Source organism: Pristiophorus japonicus, chromosome 9 (assembly GCF_044704955.1).
Source record: "Pristiophorus japonicus isolate sPriJap1 chromosome 9, sPriJap1.hap1, whole genome shotgun sequence".
In the NCBI taxonomy this organism is placed as follows: Eukaryota; Metazoa; Chordata; class Chondrichthyes; family Pristiophoridae; genus Pristiophorus; species Pristiophorus japonicus.
Genome location: NC_091985.1, coordinates 71,446,408 through 71,470,570, shown reverse-complemented (window position 1 = coordinate 71,470,570; position 24,163 = coordinate 71,446,408). Strand labels below are relative to the sequence as shown.

The 24,163-nt window shown below is 41.4% G+C and overlaps 1 protein-coding gene across 7 annotated transcripts in view; it reads right to left on the bottom strand.

Annotated features, from left to right (window-relative positions):
- esrrga (estrogen-related receptor gamma a) overlaps window positions 1–24,163 on the bottom strand; it is a 229,216-nt gene that overhangs the window by 189,963 nt on the left and 15,090 nt on the right. For 3 of the 7 annotated variants that reach the window (XM_070889451.1, XM_070889449.1, XM_070889447.1), the window contains exon 2: window positions 22,239–22,320. The exons of 2 other annotated variants lie outside the window; for them this stretch is intronic. In XM_070889451.1, the coding sequence (XP_070745552.1) occupies window positions 22,239–22,255 (17 nt within the window). In that variant the 5' untranslated portion in view covers window positions 22,256–22,320. Of the gene's footprint in view, window positions 1–22,238; window positions 22,321–22,767; window positions 22,861–24,163 lie in introns of all 7 variants that reach the window. 2 more of the 7 variants (XM_070889448.1, XM_070889450.1) reach the window with 1 other exon arrangement.

Below are 24,163 nucleotides of genomic sequence, written 5' to 3'. Positions count from 1 at the left end.
GTAATACCCCACAAGAAAACTTCAGTCTTAACCATTTCTGTAACACTATATAGTTACGGAAACCTAGTGAATTTCTAAGAAGAACTCTTTTAATAGTTGTTTTCCATCCTCTATATTTTTCATTATATATGCAATTTTGGAAAATATACTCATATGAAATGGACTCTTCGATCGATAGAAGTATGTTGCACAGGATTCCATTTGTGAATGCACTTTGGCATTATTTTCTAAACTTTTATTTCAGCTGAATGTATTTGCCCTTCAGTGAAGGGCATCCACCATCAAAGTTTTCCTCTTGTATGGCCCTTGCAAATCCTTGTGGGCTACATGTCTCCAATGCCAAGAGGGCAGATAGATCGCATTCTCGCATATCCCCACCAATGTCCTCTTTGATAAGCTATTAGGAGCCACAAGACAGCAGCCCAGTGAGCTCACTCCTTCCAATGTCCCCTCTTCCATGCAGGATAAAAGAATTTTAAGACTTGGAGCCAAGAGGGTGAAATTGAACCTGCATGGTTCCACTCCATGGTGCTGCATGCTGGTGATCCAACATGCAAAACCATCAAGATTCAATTGTTTCTCTAAACAAGAAAAGACTTGAGCATGACATCACAAATTGCTATTGCAGACTAGCAAAACAGCAGCCACAATTTCCAATCTGGAAAATATGGTGAATTCCTAGACACCAAGTAAAACACAGAAACCAGAATCTCTGGGATGATTTTAACTTGTTGCACCAAGTGTTAATGGGGCAGTAATGGCTAAAAAATGTGGCTGGTAGCTTTACTGGCCCGTTAACAAGGACATTACTGCCAGCACCATTTTGAAAGGGGCCGAGTACTTGGCACCCAAATCGCCTGCCTGTTTTAGGCAATAAACCCGCTTTAAGGTGAAAATCGGGGTTCTCGGACCCAGATTGCCATATTAGGTTGGAACTAATCACAGTGTACGCAGTGCACGCTCAGATCAGTTCCACAGGAGATAGAGCTAAAGAGGTCCAACACAAGTAAGGTTGAAATAATTTTTGTGGGGCACAGAGAAGCAGGAGTGCTCCTCCAGGACCCACAAATATAATCTGGGCCACTACTGTCCTAGCACCCCCCTCCCCGATTGCGACCTTTTCCCACACTTGCCTTGGTGCTTGCTGCGAATGGGACAATGTTAGCCTGCCTTACTTTGGTGAGCTACCCGTTTGACGCCCTTAGAAATGAGGGCCTTAGAATTGTGGCCGTCTCATTGCCATGGGTACGCAACTAGCCAGCTCACTCAGTCGGTCGAGCGCCCAAAATTCAAATTCGACCTCTCTCTCTCTCTCTCTCTCTCTCTCTCTGTCTCGTCAATAGAGAAATGGACATTTATTGTTCAAATAGTCAGAAAGAAGCCCAGGTCGCTCACACACGTTCCCAAGTACAACATTGACAGAAGCCTGGCATGGGTCACCTTCAAATTCTCTCATCCAGAGGAATGGCTGCTGGGTGGGGGAGGGGGAAGAGAGGGACAAAGTGAAAGGATGAAGAAAGAAATTATTATAAAGATGAGGGGATAAAACTTTGTGAAATAAACAGCATTTTGAGGTCTGTATTAAAGTAGCTGTCTCCTGCGCTGGTTTCCCTAAGCATAATTTGTTTCTCTGTTGCAGAGAAATAGGAATGTGCAAAACAGAACAACGCCGATCCGTTCTGGCAAATAATTAAAAGCCTCCCATTCAGAGACATGAAGGAGAATTCCACCTGATTTGGCTCTGAGCCATGGAAAATTTCAGACAGGCAGCAACAGTAATGGCAGAACACTGAACAGGCTCAGAGCAGCTAAAGACTATATTAAGATACTGGCAAGCCAATTTGTACACGTTGCATTCAGTATTCTGTCACTCTTTACAGCAAACAATTCTAGCAGCACCTGACAGAATAGGGGAGGTTTCTGTTATCTGCCAGATGGTATTATACCAGCTAAATAAAAGTAAAAGAGCAGCAGCTACGAACCTGTTCACCTGCCGGCGAAAAGGAAAACCCAATTACAAGGTGACGGAAGATGAAACCAAAATGCACTCCAGCATCAGTGATTAATCTAAACACACCCACTGCCTGATGTACATTAGCTATATAATTAATAACTTCTTAAGGGATGCTAGCTTGGCAAGAGTTGTAGGCAAGCTGTGGACATGCATTCTTTGTGGCCGAAACAACGATCATATATTGTGCATGGTTAAAAACAAAATGGAGTGTGTCGTTTTTCTAAGCTTTTAAAATTTGTGTGCCCTCCTTTCCTTTTTCGGTTCTTTTTCTACAAACTGTCATTCCATCTCTTACCCGCCCCCCACCCTACCATATCATACATCATTTACCTGTCAAGAAAGCAGGCAATTTAATCAGAAACTTTTCTCATTGCAGCTTTTGTGCTGTGGAAGAAAAGGTGCACATGAGTGTTCCGGGCTTATATACTGGCAAAAGAAAAACATTTTCCTCCTATGTGGAAAGCCTTTAATCTCTGATCCAAAATGGACCAAGAAAATTTAAGAATTTGTCAGGTGAGGAAGCAGCAACACCATTCCCTGGCCTAATGCATTAGAGCACCAATATACTTTGGCACTACATTGCCAATGGTGGTTTTAAATCAGAAACAGCACATTGATAGAAGAGTCGAGAAGAAAACGTGTAAAACATAATTTACTACAAGGTCCCAGTGCACTAGCTGCAGTTGTTTGCTAGTATGTTTCTGCAAATAGCTAAAGGTTGGCACATATTTTCCAGAAAATGCACAGCAAACCAATATATCAGTATTAATATTATCAATACAGGGGTGGCCGAGGCCTTCAGTAAGATATTAGAATTCCAAATCAATTTAGATGCTCATCCAGCTTACACCAGTTTCAGGTGAGCTGATTCACAAAGAGATGGACAACTCCAGAGATTGGTCCTTTTCCCCATAACTCAAGAGATAGGTGAGCCTAAGCGAAGTACCGAAAGTTTCACTGGATACAACAACACTGGACAAAATCATTAAACAAAGCTTTTAGAGAAAGATTGGCATGAGTGGCATCAACATGCCTTATGGTGGATTGGCATACAATACAGGACATGGGTGAGTTTGTAATCTCACTCTTGGGGCTGGATAGTTACTCGGAGGTGGGGAGGGAGCGGGGGAAGGCGGTGAGGCTGGATTGAGGTCGGGAAATCTATAAAGACGGGTTTCCCTCAGGCCTGTTGAAATTAACGGCACAGAGTGATTAACATTTTTTTTCCCAGCCACAGCCAGATTGAGAGGCTGGCTGTCGGGCGAGTGGGCCTCCGGCACCAGACCACAGCTGGGGAGTGTAGAGGAAGGAGAGGGGTGGGCTCAAGATCGGAAGCCTGAGGAATCGGAAGCCGGGGGATCGGAGGCCTCGGGCACGAGATCGGAGGCCTCAGGGGGGTGAGATCGGAGGCCTCAGGGGGGTGAGATCGGAGGCCTCAGGGGGGTGAGCTCGGAGGCCTCAGGGGGGTGAGCTCGGAGGCCTCAGGGGGGTGAGATCGGAGGCCTCAGGGGGGTGAGATCGGAGGCCTCAGGGGGGTGTGATCGGAGGCCTCAGGGGGGTGAGATCGGAGGCCTCAGGGGGGTGAGATCGGAGGCCTCGGGGATGTGAGATCGGAGGCCTCAGGGGGGTGAGATCGGAGGCCTCAGGGGGGTGAGATCGGAGGCCTCAGGGGGGTGAGATCGGAGGCCTCAGGGGGGTGTGATCGGAGGCCTCAGGGGGGTGTGATCGGAGGCCTCAGGGGGGTGAGATCGGAGGCCTCAGGGGGGTGAGATCGGAGGCCTCAGGGGGGTGAGATCGGAGGCCTCAGGAGGGTGAGATCGGAGGCCTCAGGGGGGTGAGATCGGAGGCCTCGGGGATGTGAGATCGGAGGCCTCGGGGATGTGAGATCGGAGGCCTCGGGGATTTGAGATCGGAGGCCTCGGGGATTTGAGATCGGAGGCCTCGGGGATGTGAGATCGGAGGCCTCGAGGATGTGAGATCGGAGGCCTCGGGGATGTGAGATCGGAGGCCTCGGGGATGTGAGATCGGAGGCCTCGGGGATGTGAGATCGGAGGCCTCGGGGATGTGAGATCGGAGGCCTCGGGGATGTGAGATCGGAGGCCTCAGGGATATGAGATCAGGAGTGAGTACGGAGGCCTCAGGGATATGAGTTTGGAGGCCTCAGGGGGTGAGATCGGTGGCCTCGGGGATGTAAGATCGGAGGCCTCAGGGATATGAGATCAGGAGTGAGTACGGAGGCCTCAGGGATATGAGTTTGGAGGCCTCAGGGGGTGAGATCGGAGGCCTCGTGGATGAGATCGGGGGAATCTGGAGGGTGGTCGGAGGAATCGATGGGGAGGTCGGAAAGCTTGGGCGGAGGGCGTTGTCCGATCGAGGGATATAGGTACGTTGGATCCAGCAGACAAGTGGAAAGGTACTTACCTCCTGGATCCAGCAGTCCTCACCTCTTGAGCCCCAGGAAACCCGACTGGCCAGAGTTAAATTTGGATCAATATGAGGCATGCAACCTCATTATAATATTTAAATGACCACCTGCCTCCGTTAAATCGGAAGTGGGCGGTTTGGAGGTAGGCTGGGCTCAGGATTCAGATTTTTTACAGTTTAATCTCCCACCCGACCCAAACCTGCCTGTGTTTTGGGGTTAAATTCCCCTACCATATTGTCTGGAATAAGTGCAAAAAGAGGGTACTTTGTTTTTTTTACAAAGCAGTGATTTCACATGGTTAGTATTTCTACATCTTGCACCATCAATTTCTTCACAATTGTTTATTACTTCAATAACTATCCATTTTGCTGCACATAAAAAGAACATGTAAAAAAAGGATGGAAGAAGAAAAGATCATCTTACTCATCATACACACTTCTTTCACTAACTACTAACAATCTGATTTTTCATAGGTTCTACCTTTGTAGAATTTCCCCTTGGTCCCCTGAACAGAGAAAGATCCAAATAGGGGTCGGCCATTCAGCCCCTCGAGCCTGTTCCACTATTTAATTAATCATGTCTGATCGATACCTCAATTCTATTTTCCAGCCTTTATACCGTATCCTTTCATACCCATACCTAACAAAAATCTTTCGCTCTGTCTTGAAAGTTTCAACTGCATCCACAGCCTTTTGGGAGAGAGGGTTGTTAGAAATCAGTGGTTCAAAATATATAAAACTGACACAAAGGATACTGTAGTTGAATCGTTGTTTTGAACTGGAGCCGAAATATCTCCTCAGCAGGGTATGAGAAGCTGAGAAATGCTAATGTTTTGGTACCCTGCTGAGATATAGCATTCTGCACTGACAACCATTATCTGTTGTTTTCAAGTTAAGACTTCAACTTTGTTTATGTATTTTTAAGACAATTTGTTATAGAAAGACTTAGATTGGATAGAAGTCATGAGAGTTTACGTAAACATTTGCTACGTCATAAAGGAGGGAACACTCTGAAGCGAGCAGTTTTCTGGTTTGGCCTCATGACATCAAAGGCAGTTTGCAGACGGAAGAGATAAGACACAACTTTCAAAGAACGAACCCTGGGAAAGTATAAACAGAGAAGGACATATGGCCAAAATCGTCAGACATCTTTAGGGCGGGTTCCTGAAACAAGAATCGAGACAAAAAACACGAAACGGTATTGGATAGCAAGTTTTTAGCGGAACCTCTAAGTCAAAAGGTTGTGTCAATAGCCCATGTCAGGCCCACTCCTAAAAAGAGAATAAATGTAGCCTTCTCAAGGCTGTTCTCACAAATGGTGTGAGGGGAGAGTGAAACAGAAGTTGGGCTGGTCGAACACTCTTCGAGTGATCCCATGCTTTACCGAAGGAAACTCTAGACAAATAGAAAGAGACAGCAAGCTGGAGAACTGCTCACGTGCGCCAACCGTTTGTCCGATCGGATCGATATCAACTACCTGTTACGGTCATATGTTTTTGCTGTATAACTAATGTGTTATATTCCGTCTTAAACTCTGATTAAACACAATATACCCACCAGATTGGTTTACAGTCGATCCTGATTATTAAAGTAACCAGAGATAGTCTTAAACATGGCAAGTTTCCAACAGGGTTCCAGATTTTCACTACCCTTTACTACCCAGGCTAAGTGGATGCAGAGAGGATGTTTCCACTGATAGGGGAGACTAGAACTAGGGGGCATAATTTTAGAATAAGGGGCCGCCCATTTAAAACTGAGATGAGGAGGAATTTCTTCTCTGAGGGTTGTAAATCTGTGGAATTCGCTGCTTAAGAGAGCTGTGGAAGCTGGGTCATTGAATAAATTTAAGACAGAGATAAACAGTTTCTTAACCAATAAGGGAATAAGGGGTTATGGGCAGCGGGCAGGGAAGTGGACCCGAGTCCATGATCAGATCAGCCACGATCATATTAAATGGCAGAGCAGGCTTGAGCGACCATATGGCCTACTCCTGCTCCTATTTCTTATGTTCTTATGTAAAAAGTGTTTCCTGATTTCACTCATTAGTGGCCTAGCTCTAATTTTAAGATCTTGCCCCTTTATTCTGGATTCCCCCACCAGAGAAAATAGTTTCTGTGTATCTAATCAATTGAATGCCTTTATCATTTTCGAAAAGATCCGAGTATTGGAACCAAGTGTTGGCCCTTGTTATTGAAAACATAATATAAAAGTGGTCCATTTAAAGTAGAAACATAATGCCATATTATTTAAACAAATGGGTTTAGCTTTGGCATCCAATCTAAAAGATTACATAATTTGTATTCAGTACTACACAATCAGGATCTAAACAATAGTCTAGTTTATTTGAACTATTTAGCACTGGATAGATATTAAACCTACACAGAGTTTCCCAGAGGTAATTTTACTAAGGTGGTATCTGGCATATATCTGGGATCCATGCATAACAAACTCTGTGTCCAGATTTTAATATTACTTAGTTTATCAAAATCTACGGTGAACATAATGGTTAGTGTTGCTTTCTACTATAATTGGGCAAAATTAATTATAATGGGATTTCTCCCATTACCTTTTCCATTTTTTTTATTTTCACTCTCTTTCCCTTCCTCCTAAAGCAGCCTACATCCATTTTGTCCTCTTAAATCAGGATGATGCCTCCACAAATGTCACTGATTCTGTTCTTCGTTCAATCCATTAGGTAAATGATACAATAAAGGAGCCCTGTGATAACAATTTCATTACAATACTTAAATAAGAACAATATGATAGAAGGCAGACATTATCTGAGAACAAGTTTACAAAAACATAATTTGCCTATAACTTATAATAAGAAAGATTTTGTGGCAACCTAAGTGGTTTAATCAAATGTTCTGGTAAGATGGTTGAGAAACATTCACAGTAAATACATGGAGGGTAAACTAAATAAAGTAATTAAAGGAATAATTTCACCACTCAGGTTTATCGTTACCATTTAATATGTAGATTCTATTTTCTCTGCCAGCTGTAAAGTTAAGTGTTTAAAAATATTAGACATAATTAAAGATGAAATAATGGTTGTTGCAACGTATAAAGGTGCCGCAATACTTATCTGATTATCACCATTTTATTAACAGTCACTCAAGGACAATCACAACACCAGTTGACTCGTCTCTTCTTCATTATTCTTTACTGACTGTTGGAAAGTAAACCTAGATGTGCCAATTACTCTAAAAAAGCAGAAATTATTGGCACATAATTGGAGTTTGTGGTCAGCAGCGAAGCAAAGGCACTTGCCACTGACTGCAAAGAAAGCTGCCACAGAGATCAAAGTTTGACTTTTTCACTGCGTCAGTGATTGCAGCGCAGTCTAGTGGGAATTCCCGAGCGCGATCTGCTGTGGGGTCAACAAGCTGTCTAAGTAGCCAATCACATTGCAGAATTCTCACAGACAGGGAAGCAGGAAATGAGAACCTGCTTTTATCCCAACTTTTTAAAAAAATGTTACAGGGAGCAAAACAAAGATTGAGGCTTTCACATGGGGATGAGGCAGAACTTGAAATATCATGAACAAACGTGAAAAAAAATACAATTTTTTAAAAAAGTTTCTTAAAAATTATAATTTATCATAATGGAGAAATTTGACACACCGCAAAATTAGAATGAGTTTTTCAGGGTCTTCACGTTTAGCAGTCAATATGCCATTAAAACTCCGTTACACCTAATCCAACAAGGCCTAACTTTTAATGGGCTATTTAACAGCAATACGGAAAAGCTGAAGTTTTCATTGGTTCATTGATTTGACAGATTACACTGATTGTCGACTGTGGAGGATGGTGGCGGGGGGCACAGCGTAGCCAGTGTCGTTGCAGTAAATGACTGACCGCAACTTCAGGATTTCCGCGTTTCGATGTGAAAGCAATATATCCTGAAGTTGCAGTCAGTTTCAAAATGATAATAATAGCGAACATTGTTAGTTCGTTGTTATCACCTACTTCAAATACTGGCCCCAAAAGTCTATTTACAGAAGATGGCAATATATAAAAAAATCAACAAATCTTTCATTAGTCCCCTACTGATAGGCAAGAGTGTTGAAGCAGAAGTTTAAGATGTGCATATCGTCGTAAATGTAGCTGAGGAATATGGCTTCAACTCGTTCTATGAATATGAGTATCAGTTGTTTAGTTACCACTGTTGCTGCACACTACTACATTTTGCATCACTGCATGGTCGATTCACTGGATGCCATTGCAATATTAGCACAGAGGGTAATTTTAACCCTGAAAAACAGCTGGGTTTGAGTTAGGTGGGAAGTAAAAATGTAAAAAATCGTAAACCTGAACCCAACCCGTCTTTAACCAGTACACTTCCAATTTTAACTGAGGCAGAGGGGTGGTGCGGGGAGAGTGGATGGGGGGACAACCTGTTCCCACGAGGTAGGTCATTCATTTAGATGTTTTCCTGAGGCTGCATGCCTCAGAATGTTTTCTCAGCTTCAGCTTGAATGTTGGCCGGACCTCGGGAAACCCAACAACTAAAGGGAAGTCGAGAACTGTTAAGAGCTTTTCCAGCTTTCCTTGTGGGTCAGGAGGAGAAGGTCACCAAGAAAACCTGTTAACCTCCCCAATGATCGGATCGGACACCACCACCCCTCTCCCCACCGCCCCCCCCCCCACCCCACACACCCGCCGCGATCCGATGCCCTCAGTGTCCTCACTGGTCCACAATATGCTCCTGGCATCCCGCCCCCCCACCCGCATGACCTCCACGGACCCCACGATCTTCTCCCCTCCAATCCCCCCCATCCATGTTCCCCCAACCCCCGATCTCTCCCTCCCTCCTTTGTGCTCCCTGGCTGTGGCCTAGTGCCGCAGGCCTACCTGCCCTACAGTCAGCCAGTCTCTCAATCTGGCTGACTGCGGCTCGGAAACTGATTGCAAAAGTGGCAATCAAGTCCTGCCGTGAAATGCGGCAAAACTAAGGGAAACCCGCTCTTCCAGGATTACCCCCCACCATCCCCCCGCCCTGCTAATATTGGGGTCACAGTGTTTGCATCAAGAAACAGCTAAACCTACAATACAGTTCTGAACCAGAGATGCTCACAATATGCCAATAGCAAAATATTACCTTAATCATTGCAGTTTTGGAAATGCCAGCAATGGAAATCTTTGTCTTTTGTCACATTATATTTTACAAAGTCAAAGAAAACACATTACAGTCTAAGCAATGCCATACTAATGACAGTATCTTTTTGCTAGCTGTAATGTGCATGAACTGCATTCCTCCTGGACTCCACAGTAGCTTGGCCCAGTGGTAGAATTCTCTCCTGAGTCAGAAAGTCATGGGATCAAGTCCCACTCCAGGGACTGGAGCTCATAACCTAGGCTTACTCCTCAATGCAGTACTGAGGGAGTGCTGCAAAGTTGAAAATGTTGTCTTTCGGAAAAGACGCTAAACTGAGGCCCTGTCTGCATGTTCAAGTGAATATAAGAGATCTTAAAACACTATTTAAAGAAGACCAGTATCTTTGCGAATATTTATTCCTGTCACCAGCTCCAAAAACGGACTAACTGGTCATTTACCTCACTGCCGTTTATGGGACCTTACTGTGCACAAATTGGCTGTCCAATATGCGTAAAAAGTAAAGCAATTCATTGGTTGTGATGTGCTTTGGGACACCCTGAAGTTGTCAAAGGTACCTGATACAAGTTCTTTCTTTCATCAGTAAATTCACTAGGCGCCACAAGAGTACTTCAAATCATAGCATCATAGGTTTATGAATCCAGCACTCAAATTTTGAAATATACTTAACCAAAATGCCAAACTAATTTCTGGAAAAAAGGATGTTATTTGCAAAGCACTTTGAAATGGCGGTTCAGAGGAGGTTTCATCATTTGCAATAAATACAAATGATTGCAGTTATTAGTCATTTTAATATTTTATCACAAAATCTGTGACTAAAAAAAGCAAAGATATAAAATAGCTTAGCTGCTACGCACAGTCATTCAATCTGATAAAGATTAATATCTCATAAGCATGTATCAGGTTAATTTGCATACTGTAATCTAGAGCGGAAGGCTATTCACTCCAATTACTGTAGATGTAAAATAAGTGCGAGCTAACTTCATTTTTTAAAGAAAATCTAATCCCATTCACTTGCTAAGTTTTTTTTTGAAATCTGCTATAGAGTTTAAAAGCAAACTTGAGGTTTCATCTGCTTAAGAATGATCTGTCTTAAACAGGACTGCATCATTTACATTTTTTTTAGTTTTGAAATTTAAATAAAGTGCCATTTTCAGCCCATTTAAATCAGAATATACAATTGTTGAGCTTCACTGGCTTTTAAATTCCAAATCACAGGAGATAAGAGGTATCATCTGTCGTGGAGCTGCAGCACACAACACGGATATTCATTCATGCAGGACAAGACTATTGTGCCCATTAAACTATAAACAGCAAAAAGTAAACACTTCAAGATTCAGCTCAAAACCAGCATTATTTCCCAATCATACTCAACAGCTGACTCACGGTAAGATGAGCAAGGAGTGAAACAATATAGTATAGAAGATTAAGGAGGAACGCAATAGACATTTTCAAAATTATGAAAGGTTTTGAGAAGGCAAACAGTGAAGGATTGTTTCCACTGGTTGGTGAATCGGTAACAAGGGGTCACAGAGACTGAAGATTATCACTAGAAGAATGAAGGGGGAAGTTAAAAGAGGTTTTGTTCACAAGAATATCATTAGGATGTGGAATACTTTACCACAAGCAGCTATTAATGCAGTGACTGTAACATCATTCAAATGGAATCAGATAGGTATTTGAAAAGGAATACAAAAGGATATGGGGAAAAGGGAGGAAATAATATTAAAGTAGATAGCTCCAGCTGAAGACCTAGCACCAACGGCAGAGTGATGGGTCAAATGGCCTCCTGCTGTGCTGTATGAATCTAAATATATAATTTCCTCTGAAATGCTGCTCAAGGGCTAAAAGAAATATCTACTCAAACCTGTTAGATACTAATTAACTTTTTTTTTGCTACCTGTATTGTGCATGATTTGTAATCCTTCTATATATCTGTAAATTCATTCATTGTTTTAAGGAAGAGAACAGCCTAATCTTCATCTTCCCTAAATACAATCATTATTTGTATAATAATCAGTATGAAAATGCAAGAGCATTGGTGGTCAATAATCAAATTAGTCATTTTTATTGATGTCCCCAAACAAATTCCAAGGTAAGAATGTAATCTACTGCTCTGTCAGTGTGTACTATTAGGATTAGATTTGTTGCTGCATATTCATTTAGGAAGTAGCAATTAGTCCCCCCCCGCCCGCCCCCCGCCCCCAACCACCACCATCTCCAAAAGCATGACAGGAGCTTTGGTGAACAAATTTATGACAAGTCCAATTATAACAAGGGATTAACAAAATAGAGAACCGAGAACATTATACAGCCCACACATAAAATACAAGCTACAGACAAGAGAAGTTTGTTCGCCAATTTAAAAAATCAAAATATTGCAGATACTGGAAACGTGAAACAAAGTCAGAAGATGCTGAAAACACACAGCAGGTCAGTCAGCATCGATGGAGATGACAGGCAAGGTTACCTTTCAGGTATGGACACTTCTTTTGACCCCAGTTCTAACGGAAGGTCTGCACCTGAAACATCACCTGGTCTGTTCGCTCCACAAATGCTGATCGGCCTGCTGGGTGTTTCCAGCATTTTCTGTTTTTTCCAATTATTTTGTTGGCTGCAGCAAACATATACAGAAGTCTTGTTATCACACAAATGGTAATGTATACAAAGTCATGTTTTTGGGCAGGAGAATATCACTGGTCCATCTGGCCTACCACTCCAAATCTCCAATCAGTTTCCTTACTGTGATTCTGAAGTGAACAGCCCAGTGTCACCTTTCCTCGTAAGAATGTATCAAGTCCTTTGTAAAAACCTGCCGTGTTTTTCAGTTCTAACATGCCCATTGGTAGTCTCTTACCATATTTCTATCACTCTCTTACTACATTAAAAAGTTGTCTAAATTTCCCATTTACTGTTGGCATCCTTAATGTTAAACTACACCTTGAATCCTGCATCTGACAGAAGAACTTTCCTGAATTCAAATTCTCTATACACATATGCCCTGAAATTGTGGTCCGCAGCATTGCTAAGGAGCATGCTGGTGACCCCCAAACAAAATCCGCACTTACCGGATGCGAGGCCCCTCAAAAACTTGCATTGTTTCACTGCGGAGTTGAGTGCAGCGTAGTGGCCCAAGGATCCCAGGCGCGCACCATGTGTGTAAGCAAGCGTACCTCAGATCAAATGGGGCAGAGGACCAATCAGAAAACAGAAATCTCTGGTGCCCATTCATTTGTAGGGCATGGATTTGGGAAAACTTTTTTTGCCATCCTCCTGTTTCTGGTGCACCCTGGCATGTTAGGCAGTCGATGCAGAATTTCATGTGGAAATGTGGATCAATTTCCAATATTTAGGCCATGTAAGAAAAAAATTAATCTCTAAATGGCAACACACACTTAGAGCTTTGGAACCAGTCATTCCGTTCAAGCAATGCTGCATTTAGCCATGAACTTATTGCAGACATGATTTTAATGCACAAAAATGAAAGTGCCCCAAACCTTTAAAACATTCCAAATATACCTGAAGATTTATGAGAACCTGTCTTTTGAAATAGTGCAATTAGCACTTGCTGTTCCTGAAAAAACAGGTATTTATATTTAATCTTACTTTATCTTAACTGCTTTTAAGTTTGATAAGTTTTAACTCCATTCATCGCACACTGAAAACCATACTGTTTGATGCTTCACCTAATATTGCATATCACCCCTTCCCTTACACTGTGCAAACAGGCTCCTGTGCCTGTTTGCACCAACCATAACATTTTCCTGCTTAATTGTGTGCAGTTGGTGGGCAATTAAGCAATGAGGATTTGACAGTCGCAGTGGAGGCTCTGTCTAGTCAGAACTCGACAGATTGCAAGTTCGCTATTTAGCACATAAATCCTGGACTTGTGGTCAATTTCAAAGGCAGTATGATGGTCTACTCTGAGAATACACCATAAGACCGACTGCAAATTCTGCCCCATAATTTTTTTTAAATGCTCTCATGTGTCCCCTCATTCTTCTCTTTTCCTGAGAGTAAATTTTCAGACAAGTCAATCTTTCCTTATATCTCAGCCCTCTAAATTCAAGAAGTCGCTTCTAAGCCCACCTTTGGAACAATAATTCATCACTTTGTCTGCATAGGGAGATCACAACTGAACTCTACTTCAGATCTAGCTTCATCAAGGCCGAAAACAACTTCAACATTACCTTTTTACACTTTTAAGCCACAGTCCTCGCATCCTACATTCCAACATTTAATTTGCTTTCTTCAGCACCTGAAAATAGTGGACTGTTTTAATGAACTATTCACCAAAATCCCAGATCTATTCCCTGCGCTGTTACCTCAGGTATGTTGCCATTTAATATGAAATCTAAATTCTTCTACCTAATCTCGTTACATTATAATTAGCTGTGTTGAATACCGTCTGTCAGCTCTCAGCCCATTGATCTCACCTTTGAATCCCTTTGAATTATCATACATTAGTCAACACCATTGTCCGCTGCAACCAATTTGGTGTTAGCTGAAAAATGAAGACACCTTGTAGAAGATTCGAAGACATTTATAAACAACTGTAGCCCAAGGACTAACCTCAATCGGCAACTGGTTTCCGCTCTGACTCTTCCCAAGCACCACAACCTTTTGTTATCTACCTTTCAGCGACTTCATGAATCAACCCATTACGTGGGGCAGGTAAAAACATAGAAAATCTCAAAGTGGAATGGAATAAAAATTCTGGCAGTTCTCTTTCCTAATATCATTGCAGTTGTATCCAATAATGTGTTTCTCTTCAAGATACTTGTCCAATTTACCTTGGAAAACAAACTACTTACCTTACAACCTGCCTTGATAAGCTGTTCCAAAACCGTCTACCTTTTTGGTAAAATAATATTTCCTTATATCCCACTTGACTCTGGCACCATTCACATCCCCTCACTCTGTTGCCTCATTCCAATACAAATAGCCCCAACAATTCAACGTCAGGTAGATAATGCCCACTGGTGATTGGTAACCTCTTCAAATTACTCTGGTTAACCGGTCAGACATCACACCTGCTCCTCCTGACCCCACACTGGTTCTCTAGTCAGATCTGGCATATGATAGCTTATGCTACCCCTCATCAAAATCTTAAACACATTCCCCATAATTCAGCGAAGGCTCACAGGTCTATATTTGAGAGTTCATCCTTTGACCCTTTTATTAAAAAAAACAGCAATGCAATTTAAAAAAAATTTCTGAGCCCTAAAATTTCAAGCTTCATTACATGTATTTACAATTTTAATGATACGTGCCAAAAATGTATCGATTGCAAAGTTCTGTGCAAGAATGATGCATAAGATTATAAACAAGTCATTTATTTCAGCTAACTATAACTCATTATCCTCGGTCTTAAAGTCAGTTATTAACCCTGTTGTTTTGATCCTTGCTGATTGAATGAAGTGTGGACATTGAAGTTTTAGGCCCTGAAAATCTAAAAAAGTTCTACTGCACTTTAAGATCTATTGGCAGTCTCATCTAAAATGTACGAGAGTTTATGCTGCGCATTTTTCAATAGTGAAAAACAGTAAAAATATTAAATGTCCAAATTGTACTTATTTCTTATGACAATGTGTAAATTATTCTGAAAACTGCTATATGTTTTTAATTTTGTTTCCTCCATAATACTCCTAAAACGTACATGGAAACATATTATTGGTTCTGCTATATAAATAAACAAAGAAGACATGATATTCTCCACTTACCAGAGCCAGTGAATGGGCGCAAGTGAGTTTGTATATGTCAAAGCCTTAAAACTTAAAAAATATATATTGTAGCCAATCTTAAATGATACCTACTGAGTCTGAATGCAAAACAGTGTCCAGAAGTAAGCTTTGTCAGAAATCTGCCCAACTTGCACCTTATATAAACTCCTCTCATACTATAGTCAAAATGGTGGACTTGGTGATGCGAGTTGAGCAGTTCAGGTGAGTAAATGTAATCTTTAAAGCTCAACTAGAAACTGAATTGAACTTGAGATTTGCTTCCAAATTGCCAGAATTGTATTTTTCTGTGTTTGGGATCTTAGTTATGAAGAAAATTTATTTTACAGAGTTCTGTAATTCTGTAATTGAAGTGCAAATCTTCTCGTAATTTCACTTTTTGTGCTTGGAAAGCATTATATGACTACCATTGCTGTTTTTGTACAGTTTAATAAATGGTGACAACAAATGAATAATGCTTTCTGTTTTGAATCAATTAGCAGTTTGTATGCGCTATCAATGGTTAGAACTGCTGAATGTCACCTTTGGCGGAAATTCTGAATAATTAATAATACAGCATTACTGCATAAAGAACACGGTTTATCTTAACTAATTATTTCATTGATAAGGGTAGGTTGAAATAGATGGTCAACTTTCTTACCAATGTAATTATTTTAATATTGAGTGTAGAAAAATTGCATGATTTATTGGCAAACCATAGTCGGCTAGTTTGTGATACTGGATTCTATATTGTAACATAAACACATCATATGGTCTTAATACTCAAGAAACATAAATATTAAGATATAATGATTATCTGAAATTAAGTTCTATAGAATTAGCATGTATGACAAATGGTTAATTTTGACCATCTAGCAGGTAGAAATGTATTGAGACACTATGGTTGCCATTACATTGAATGTTCTCTATTATTATCCCTATTTTATAACTTATTTTCTCTCCAGTGCCATTGGTTCACCCTGCAACAGTACAAGTATTTTGCCAAGGACAGGCTGGGAAATGTAGGCAATGGTTTCCCAAGTCTCTGCCCATATCACTTTGAAATAGTTTCTATGAGGTGTACAAGAATGGCATAGATTGCCTTCTCCTCTGATTTTCCCTCCCCTTCTTAATGAGAAAGCATCACATCTCCGCTCTGTATTTCCTCAGATGGCAACCTGGATTTTGCAGGTACTAATGAGGAAGAACTTTTACCCTGTAGCTCTGTGATCAGTGAGTCCATGCACCAATATTTTCTTCCTCATTACTATTTGATTAAAAAGGTTAGTCATCAAATGTTCATTTTTGCTTTTTATTGGATTTTTTTCCCCCAAAAGGTTTTTAGTCTGTGGCAACTAGTTTATGCTGGTTTATTTTCCATTAACACATTGATTGACCTTACAATAAAAGCACCCCTACTATTGCAATACTTTGCGCTATTAAGTTTGGTGACTGGCATTCAGACCCATATAATATACAACTCTTTGTTAGAGAATTGTAATGCTTCACATTTAGCACAAAATTATTGCTTCCTTGATGTATAGATTCGGAGTTCAAAGCGACTTTGTTGAAAACAAATAAGGCTTCTTAATATCTTCTGTTTTATAAAAAGGACTCAGGTTTTTACTGTAACGTTTGATTCAGGATATATAGTTTGTGTGCTTATCTCACTGACCTTGGCTGTTCAACCATGTGTGCTGGTTCTATACTTGGCAGGAACCCAGCTCAAAGAACAAAAGTCAGTGGCATGGATACACAAACCATATAGCTTTAACCGCCAAGCCGGATATTACAAAGAACACATACACGCACAAACAAAAAATTACTTTGGTTCTTTGAGTGGAGGAATATTCAACATTACTGCACAGTAAAAGTTTAAATTGAAGGATTGCTCAGATAAGACCTCGAGAAAAGATCATTTAAAAATCTAATGATTGTACCTTAATGATTTAGACAAAGGAATTGAATGTAATATCACCAAGTTTGCAGATGATACTAAGCTGGGTGGCAGTGTGAGCTGTGAGGAGGATGCTAAGAGTGACTTGGACAGGTTAGGTTGAGTGGGCAAATACATGGCAGATGCAGTATAAAGGTAGATAAATGTGAGGTTATCCACTTTGGTGGCAAAAACAGGAAGGCAGAATATTATCTGAATGGTGATAGATTTAGGAAAACGGGAGGTGCAACGAGACCTGGGTGTCATGGTACATCAGTCATTGAAAGTTGGCATGCAGGTACAGCAGGCGGTGAAGAAGGCAAATGGCATGTTGGCCTTCATAGCGAGAGGATTTGAGTATAGGAGCAGAGAGGTCTTACTACAGTTGTACAGAGCCTTGGTGAGGCCACAACTTGAATATTGTGTACAGTTTTGGTCTCCTAATCTGAGGAAGGACATTCTTACTATTGAGGGAGTGCAGCGAAGGTTCACCAGACTGATTCCCGGGATGACAGGACTGACATATGAAGAAAGACTAAATCGACGAGGCTTATATTCACTGGAATTTAGAAGAATGAGAGGGGATCTCATAGAAACATATAAAATTCTGATGGGACTGGACAGGTTAGATGCAGGAAGAATGTTTCCAATGTTGGGGAAGTCCAGAACCAGGAGACACAGTCTAAGGATAAGGGGTAAGCCATTTAGGACCGAGATGAGGAGAAACTTCTTCACTCAGAGAGTTGTGAGCATGTGGAATTCTCTATCACAGAAAGTTGTTGAGGCCAGTTCATTAGATATATTCAAAAGGGAGTTAGATGTGGCCCTTACGGCTAAAGGAATCAAGGGGTATGGAGAGAAAGCAGGAATGGGGTACTGAAGTTGCATGATCAGCTATGATCATACTGAATGGTGGTGCATGGCTCAAAGGGCCGAATGGCCTGCTCCTGCACCTATTTTCTATGTTTCTATACCAATGTGGAAAATGTGGTGACCAAAATAATCCCAGGTTCACCACTGACCTGTGCTGAGTTATCGATCTCAGTTGGAGCAGTGGTGAGGGACAAAGAATTGGCCTCAGAGTCCCAGGTTGACTATTGGGGAGGGAAAACAGCCTTTGATCACAATCCTGAGATTTGCTAGAAAGCGCGCTTTGTGAATGTCAATTGATGAAGCCAGATGAGGACAGGCTCAGGTTTGATGTTCTACTTCTCATTGCTGAACAGCCTGACAACAAACATCTTGCAGCCGCCCCCCCCCACGCTCCGATGAAGAATGACCGCATCAGCTTTGCCATTTGCGGGGCGAAAATGGAGGTGGGGCGGAAAGTTACCGCCCGGGTAACGTTTGCGTTGTGTGGAGAAATATTTGCCATCTGGGCCCTGTGCTGGGGGCACAGCGCGAAGGGAGGCATTGTACGACTTTTGCAGCACAAAAATGGGAACCTCGCCAACTAAAGTGCAAGGCCGGGAGCACTCTGAGAGAGGCCTTGGGAGGGGGAAAAAAACAACAGAAAAACATTCACAAAAACATTCCAAAAACATTGCCCGCACCACCACAACACAAATCGCTACCAAAAAATAAAAGAATAAACACTGGAACTTACCTTTTTTGCAGTTTACCCACCTCACCACCGCTGGCAGAGCAGTCATCGTGGGCCGCACTTCGGGATGTACATGTCGGGTGCGAGTCGAAACTACTGCTGGTGTCGCAACGAGAGGCGCTGCACACCTGGAGCAGCACTTCCTGGTGGTGGTTCTAAGTGCCGCCGCAAAACCTGACCAGAGGATCGCGACCGGCCGCAAAAGTCCTCAGCGTCCCATTTCTCGCCGTGGAGGGTCAAAACCCAGCGAAATCTGGAGCGCAAACGACCCGAAAATCCAGCCCATTAATAACTAAAATATCATATTTAATCCCACTTCTCAGCACTCTTACACAGACTTCAATATGTTAAGTGATAACAATATTTTTCTTATAACCAAGTGAAAATTCATATTTTTGTTCACATTGGGGAACTGTCTTATAGGGTTAAAATGCAAAATAATGGACAGCTGGCAACAGGTTTAAACCAACAATCACAAATTTCAATTGGACTGTGAACCAAGACAACAAAATTCAAACAATTTATATCAATAGAAGAGAATTGAACACTTGCCTTAACTCACTAGCAACTCTAGTTATTCTTTATAATGTGTCGTACACTGTTCATGACAATAGGCGAAAGGCTAATAAACTTGATGGCAATATTAGGCCCAATGTTAAAAGGGCATCACATGGCTGCCACTGTTGCATGGTAAGTTTGCTTTCAGAGTAGATTACTAGAAAATAAGCTATGCCATATGTATTGGAGAATAATGGTTACTGAGAAGTGATTACAAGGCAGTAATTTAATAGAGGGGTTCAGGTGATGTCATAAGCCGCAAGAGCAAACCTTGAGTGGTTTATAACTGTCATCTAAACTCTGAGATTAGATTACCGCCTTGTAATCACTACAAGGTATCTGTTAATTTTAATAATACATACAGTAAATTGTATGGGTTGGTTTTATTCCATTTTGGGTTTGTTTTTCTGCTGATACTGGATTTCAATGAGGATGCCAACTGCCAGAGCACTTGGGATCATTGATTTATGATGACGATCACGCTGAAACATAAACGATTGTGAAGTCATTACTCTGCACTTCATTGAGAAATCACTTTTTCCAGCAAATTCTATGGTTATGTAGAACTGCTTCTGTAATAGTTGCAGAAACCTGCCTATGTAGGCCAAACTAAAAGGACAACGGTTTCTTTAATTGCAGTTTTGATGTAATGACAATCCGTCAAATGTACATCCTCTGAAATGGAAATCTCTACACAAAGATCCAATGACAGCAATCCCAGCCACATATCAGGAATGCAAAAGCTACATATTTACTTAATCAGTCACTATTTTCAGATTTTCTTCTGAGCTGGCTTAGGCCGAGAGACATCAATTATTTAAAGGAAGTAACATGATGCTTCCTCTGTTAAGTCAAGTCTGCAAGCAGACCCCTAGAGAGAATAAAAAATGAATTAGCTAGAATTTATTAGTGAGCTTGATGCGAACAGAGAATCAGCCATCATATCTGCACCAGGTTTCCACACACCTTCAAGCACCCTGCTGGTTTTCCCAACAAAATAGCACAGCTACAGCAGGTACTTTTCGGCATGAGAGGCGGACTCTTTGAAAACTGCTTCACAGACAGAAAGTACATGTCCAGTGGCTGTCCTGATTCACCCACGCACAAACTGTATTCAACACACGTAACAATTATTCATCCACCTCGTTCTCACTAAAGGCATGGCAATGCAATTTTATCGTTATAATCAAGACCATATGACAAAAGCAGAGGCCATTAGGGACCAATTTCAAGTGTTCTTTGCAAGACAATGATTTTCAGATTGCACTTACATATGCTGAACAGTTAAGTTTGCTTCACTGCACCTGCGCTGATTTATGCAGCTTTCTGCTGCGCTCTTTCTCCACTTGCCTCCTCCCCTTCCCAAAAAAGATTTTTCTGGCCAAGCGAAGAAAAGTTTCAAAGGCTGACTGAATGTTAATATTTTTTTTCTCTTCATTTAATTGAAATCTGCTTTAAATCTTGTTCAGCACTTACCCCACTTCAACCTCCAGGTGCCAGAGGGCTTGTTACTTGTGAATTATTTAACAATCATATTTGCGGTCGGAAATTGATTTTTGAGTAAATCCATATTGATTGAGTTATGCGAGACTAATGATTTGAAGTAAAATGTAGCTGTTAACTTCGAGGGAGGGATAAAGAGAACGTTTTCTGCATCAAATTTTCACTTGCAAGGGACCCTGGCACCCTGTTTTCACCCTGTCATAGCCTGTGATGACTAACTGTCTGCCAACCATGACCAAGCGATTAAAGCAGACAGCATCTGTGTATCTTTGCAGTAATAGGAGCCTGCTTTCTATCTTCCATGCATTGAAACTTGAGCAGTCTATTAGCTCCTGCATTTTTAGTTGGATGAATTTATTACTCTCCAATTTTTTTTAACCAAAAGCACAGCTTTCTCCAAGAAAAAAAATAAAATTCATCCTTGTTTTATTTTTCCTTCTCCAGATTGGTTAGAAATCTTTTAGCTGAATCCTCACTGATTCTGATGGGTACATTATTGTGCATTAGAAACATCTGCATCAAGAACTTTTCTGACTGCAATAAATGCTATACAAATACTGTCAGGCCCTTTCGACGTGCCATTTTTCTGTGTCTCATAGTGAAGTTCCCCTTTTTATTGTACATGACTCCCTCGCTGAGACAGCAGACACACGACCTGTTGCCAGGCGTCAAACACTGGCACTCAAGCTGATGAGTTCTCACCCTTCACCTCCACTTGATATGTTGTTTTGTCTCCCTCCGCCCACTCCTCACTCACTCACCATGTGGGGAGTGCGAATGTAAACCCACATTTTAATTGTCAAGAATGCAATACAGAGACACAACATGCTGTCACTGGATTGCTTTCTAATCTCAGGTATGTTTATTTGTTTATTTATTTCTTAGAGTTGCAGTTTCTGAGATTCAGGATCACTGATATGTTGGTTTTCAGATCAGATACTTCAAATATTATGGAGGATCATGTGACCTAGAAATGCAAAAAATATTTTCATGATGTCACCCAACAATCCTGAGTTTTGAGGGAAAAGTATCATGGTCAAATGTGAGAATATGGCTACTAAAAAATCTAAAATGATTGATCAGTGGGGAAAATGTATCACTGGATGTGATACTGAACCATACAGAACTGTAAGCTCCCAAGTCCAGCCTCTGATCCATGCTGAGTTCATTGATCTCAGTTGGAATAGTGATTGGGCCCTACAATAAACCTCAGTGTCTCCAGACTAGGGAAGGGGAAAGGGAAGAGGGAGGAAATCAGCCAGGATTCTAGCTCCCGATCACTATCCAGTGACCACTGCTGGGAAGTATATATGCGGACATCAGGAGAGGGTGCCCTTCAGAGTGAAACAACCTGCCGATACTCACGGTTTAAGCTTCCACATGAAGAATGGGCTCTTGGGCGAAGTTAGGGAGGGCTGCTGACACGTGTGGAACTGCACCCCAGCGTCTTCAATGGAGGGAAAAAAGGGGGAAAAAAGATCACGTTTTAATTGGACAATTCTTGCCTAAACAAATAGTTAACAGGTGCTCACCAGCCATCAACAGAAAGGATTTAAACTCAAGGTACGCCATCCTACATATCTTCCCCTCCCTACACCTTAATGTATTGAAATCAAAACTAATCACGCTCTCCTATTTTTTCCCAGGAGTTCAAAATTATGCAAATCTATACATCCCTCCATTTCCCCTCCCTCCTACAATTTACAAAGTTTAAAATGATTCCTTAGCATTAGCTAATTGGTACTCTAGAACTTAGATCATCTTTCCTTCCACTCATTTCAACCTTGATAATGTTCAGCGCTATGAGCCTTAGCCCTTCACCTAGTCATTCAACAAAAGACTCAGCTGATCCATCAGAGGAAGGAAAATAACAAGGGGAAATCAATCTACACACCTCCAAGTGGCTGGTTACAGAGCCACCAAAACTCTGGGTACTGGTTGCCTGCCTACCCTCTTGGTCAGGGAATAATGCATGGTGCGGGGGAACCTAAAAAGTGGGGAGGGGGGAAAAAGGAAGAAATAATTTCAAAATGAGATGGGGAAATTAGTATAAATAAATTATACACAATAACAATCAAAAGAAAGAAATGTTTAAAATTTAAGGACATATTGAGTTTCACTTGAATGTTTCATTTTCAAAAGTCTTGTTTCTGCTATTCCAAATACAACTCCTACACACAAGGCAGAACACTTCCATACAACGATTATAACAGTATGTTCAAACAAATCTCTGAGACCAATATTCCAGATTAAGGCTGTTCAATGGGAATGTCTGTGAGCATTTGGCTGAGAGGTATGTTGTGCATCTAAATTTGAAATAATATTAGGCCAAAATATTTTATTTGGGGCACCCGCTCCTTGCCTTAAGCTTAGTTGTGCATCTACACGGGAACAGAGATTGGGGATTCCCTCCCAGGCCTCCGCCAATGCCTCTGATCTAGGAGATAGAGGTGCACTTGAATGCCCTGCAATTAACTCAGTGGAAACATGGGAGCGGGCAGTGAAATAGACCTGAGTCACATGATCAGATCAGCCATGATCTTATTGAATGGCGGAGCAGGCTCGAGGGGCCTTATGGCCTACTCCTGCTCCTATTTCTTATGTTCTTATGTAAGTAACTGCCTTGAATTGGCTGCACACCCAATATAAATGAACTGAAATCAGGAACTCAGTGGCGTGGCATGATCAAACCCGAGCCTCAGCCCTCTACCAATCCATTGTGCCCACCACGGCACCCTAAATTGTTGAAGGTTTTCTACGTATTCTTTTATATATATTATATATCAAAGAAAGTAATGGCTGGCAGTGGGATTAAGGTAGTAATTAAATCCGGGAAGGAGGGGGTCTGCTAATGTTCAGAAGCCACTTCGTACTCTCAATTTATGACATCATCAGAGCCACTCGATTGAATTACTGCCTTGTAATTCACTGCCAGCCATCTATTATCCTATATTAATGCCCTTAAGGGTAATTTGAATACTCTGATGGAATATTTATCAAGACCTGAGGCTTGATTCTAATCATGGCACAAGTAAAAAGATTGGGTGCATCTCATTAAAGTCTATCCAATATAAATTAGCTGTACGTAGATTAGTAAGCAATTTGTATCTCTACACAGCTGACTTTGAATCTTGTATAGCTACAAAACACATACACAATGGGGCCAGCAATTCCAACTACAATGTTATTACACAACTGTGTTTTTGTTTTGCTCTCACCAACACACAATAACATGAGTTTATCAGAGAAAATATCAAAATATATATTGTATAAACATTTTCACTACAGAT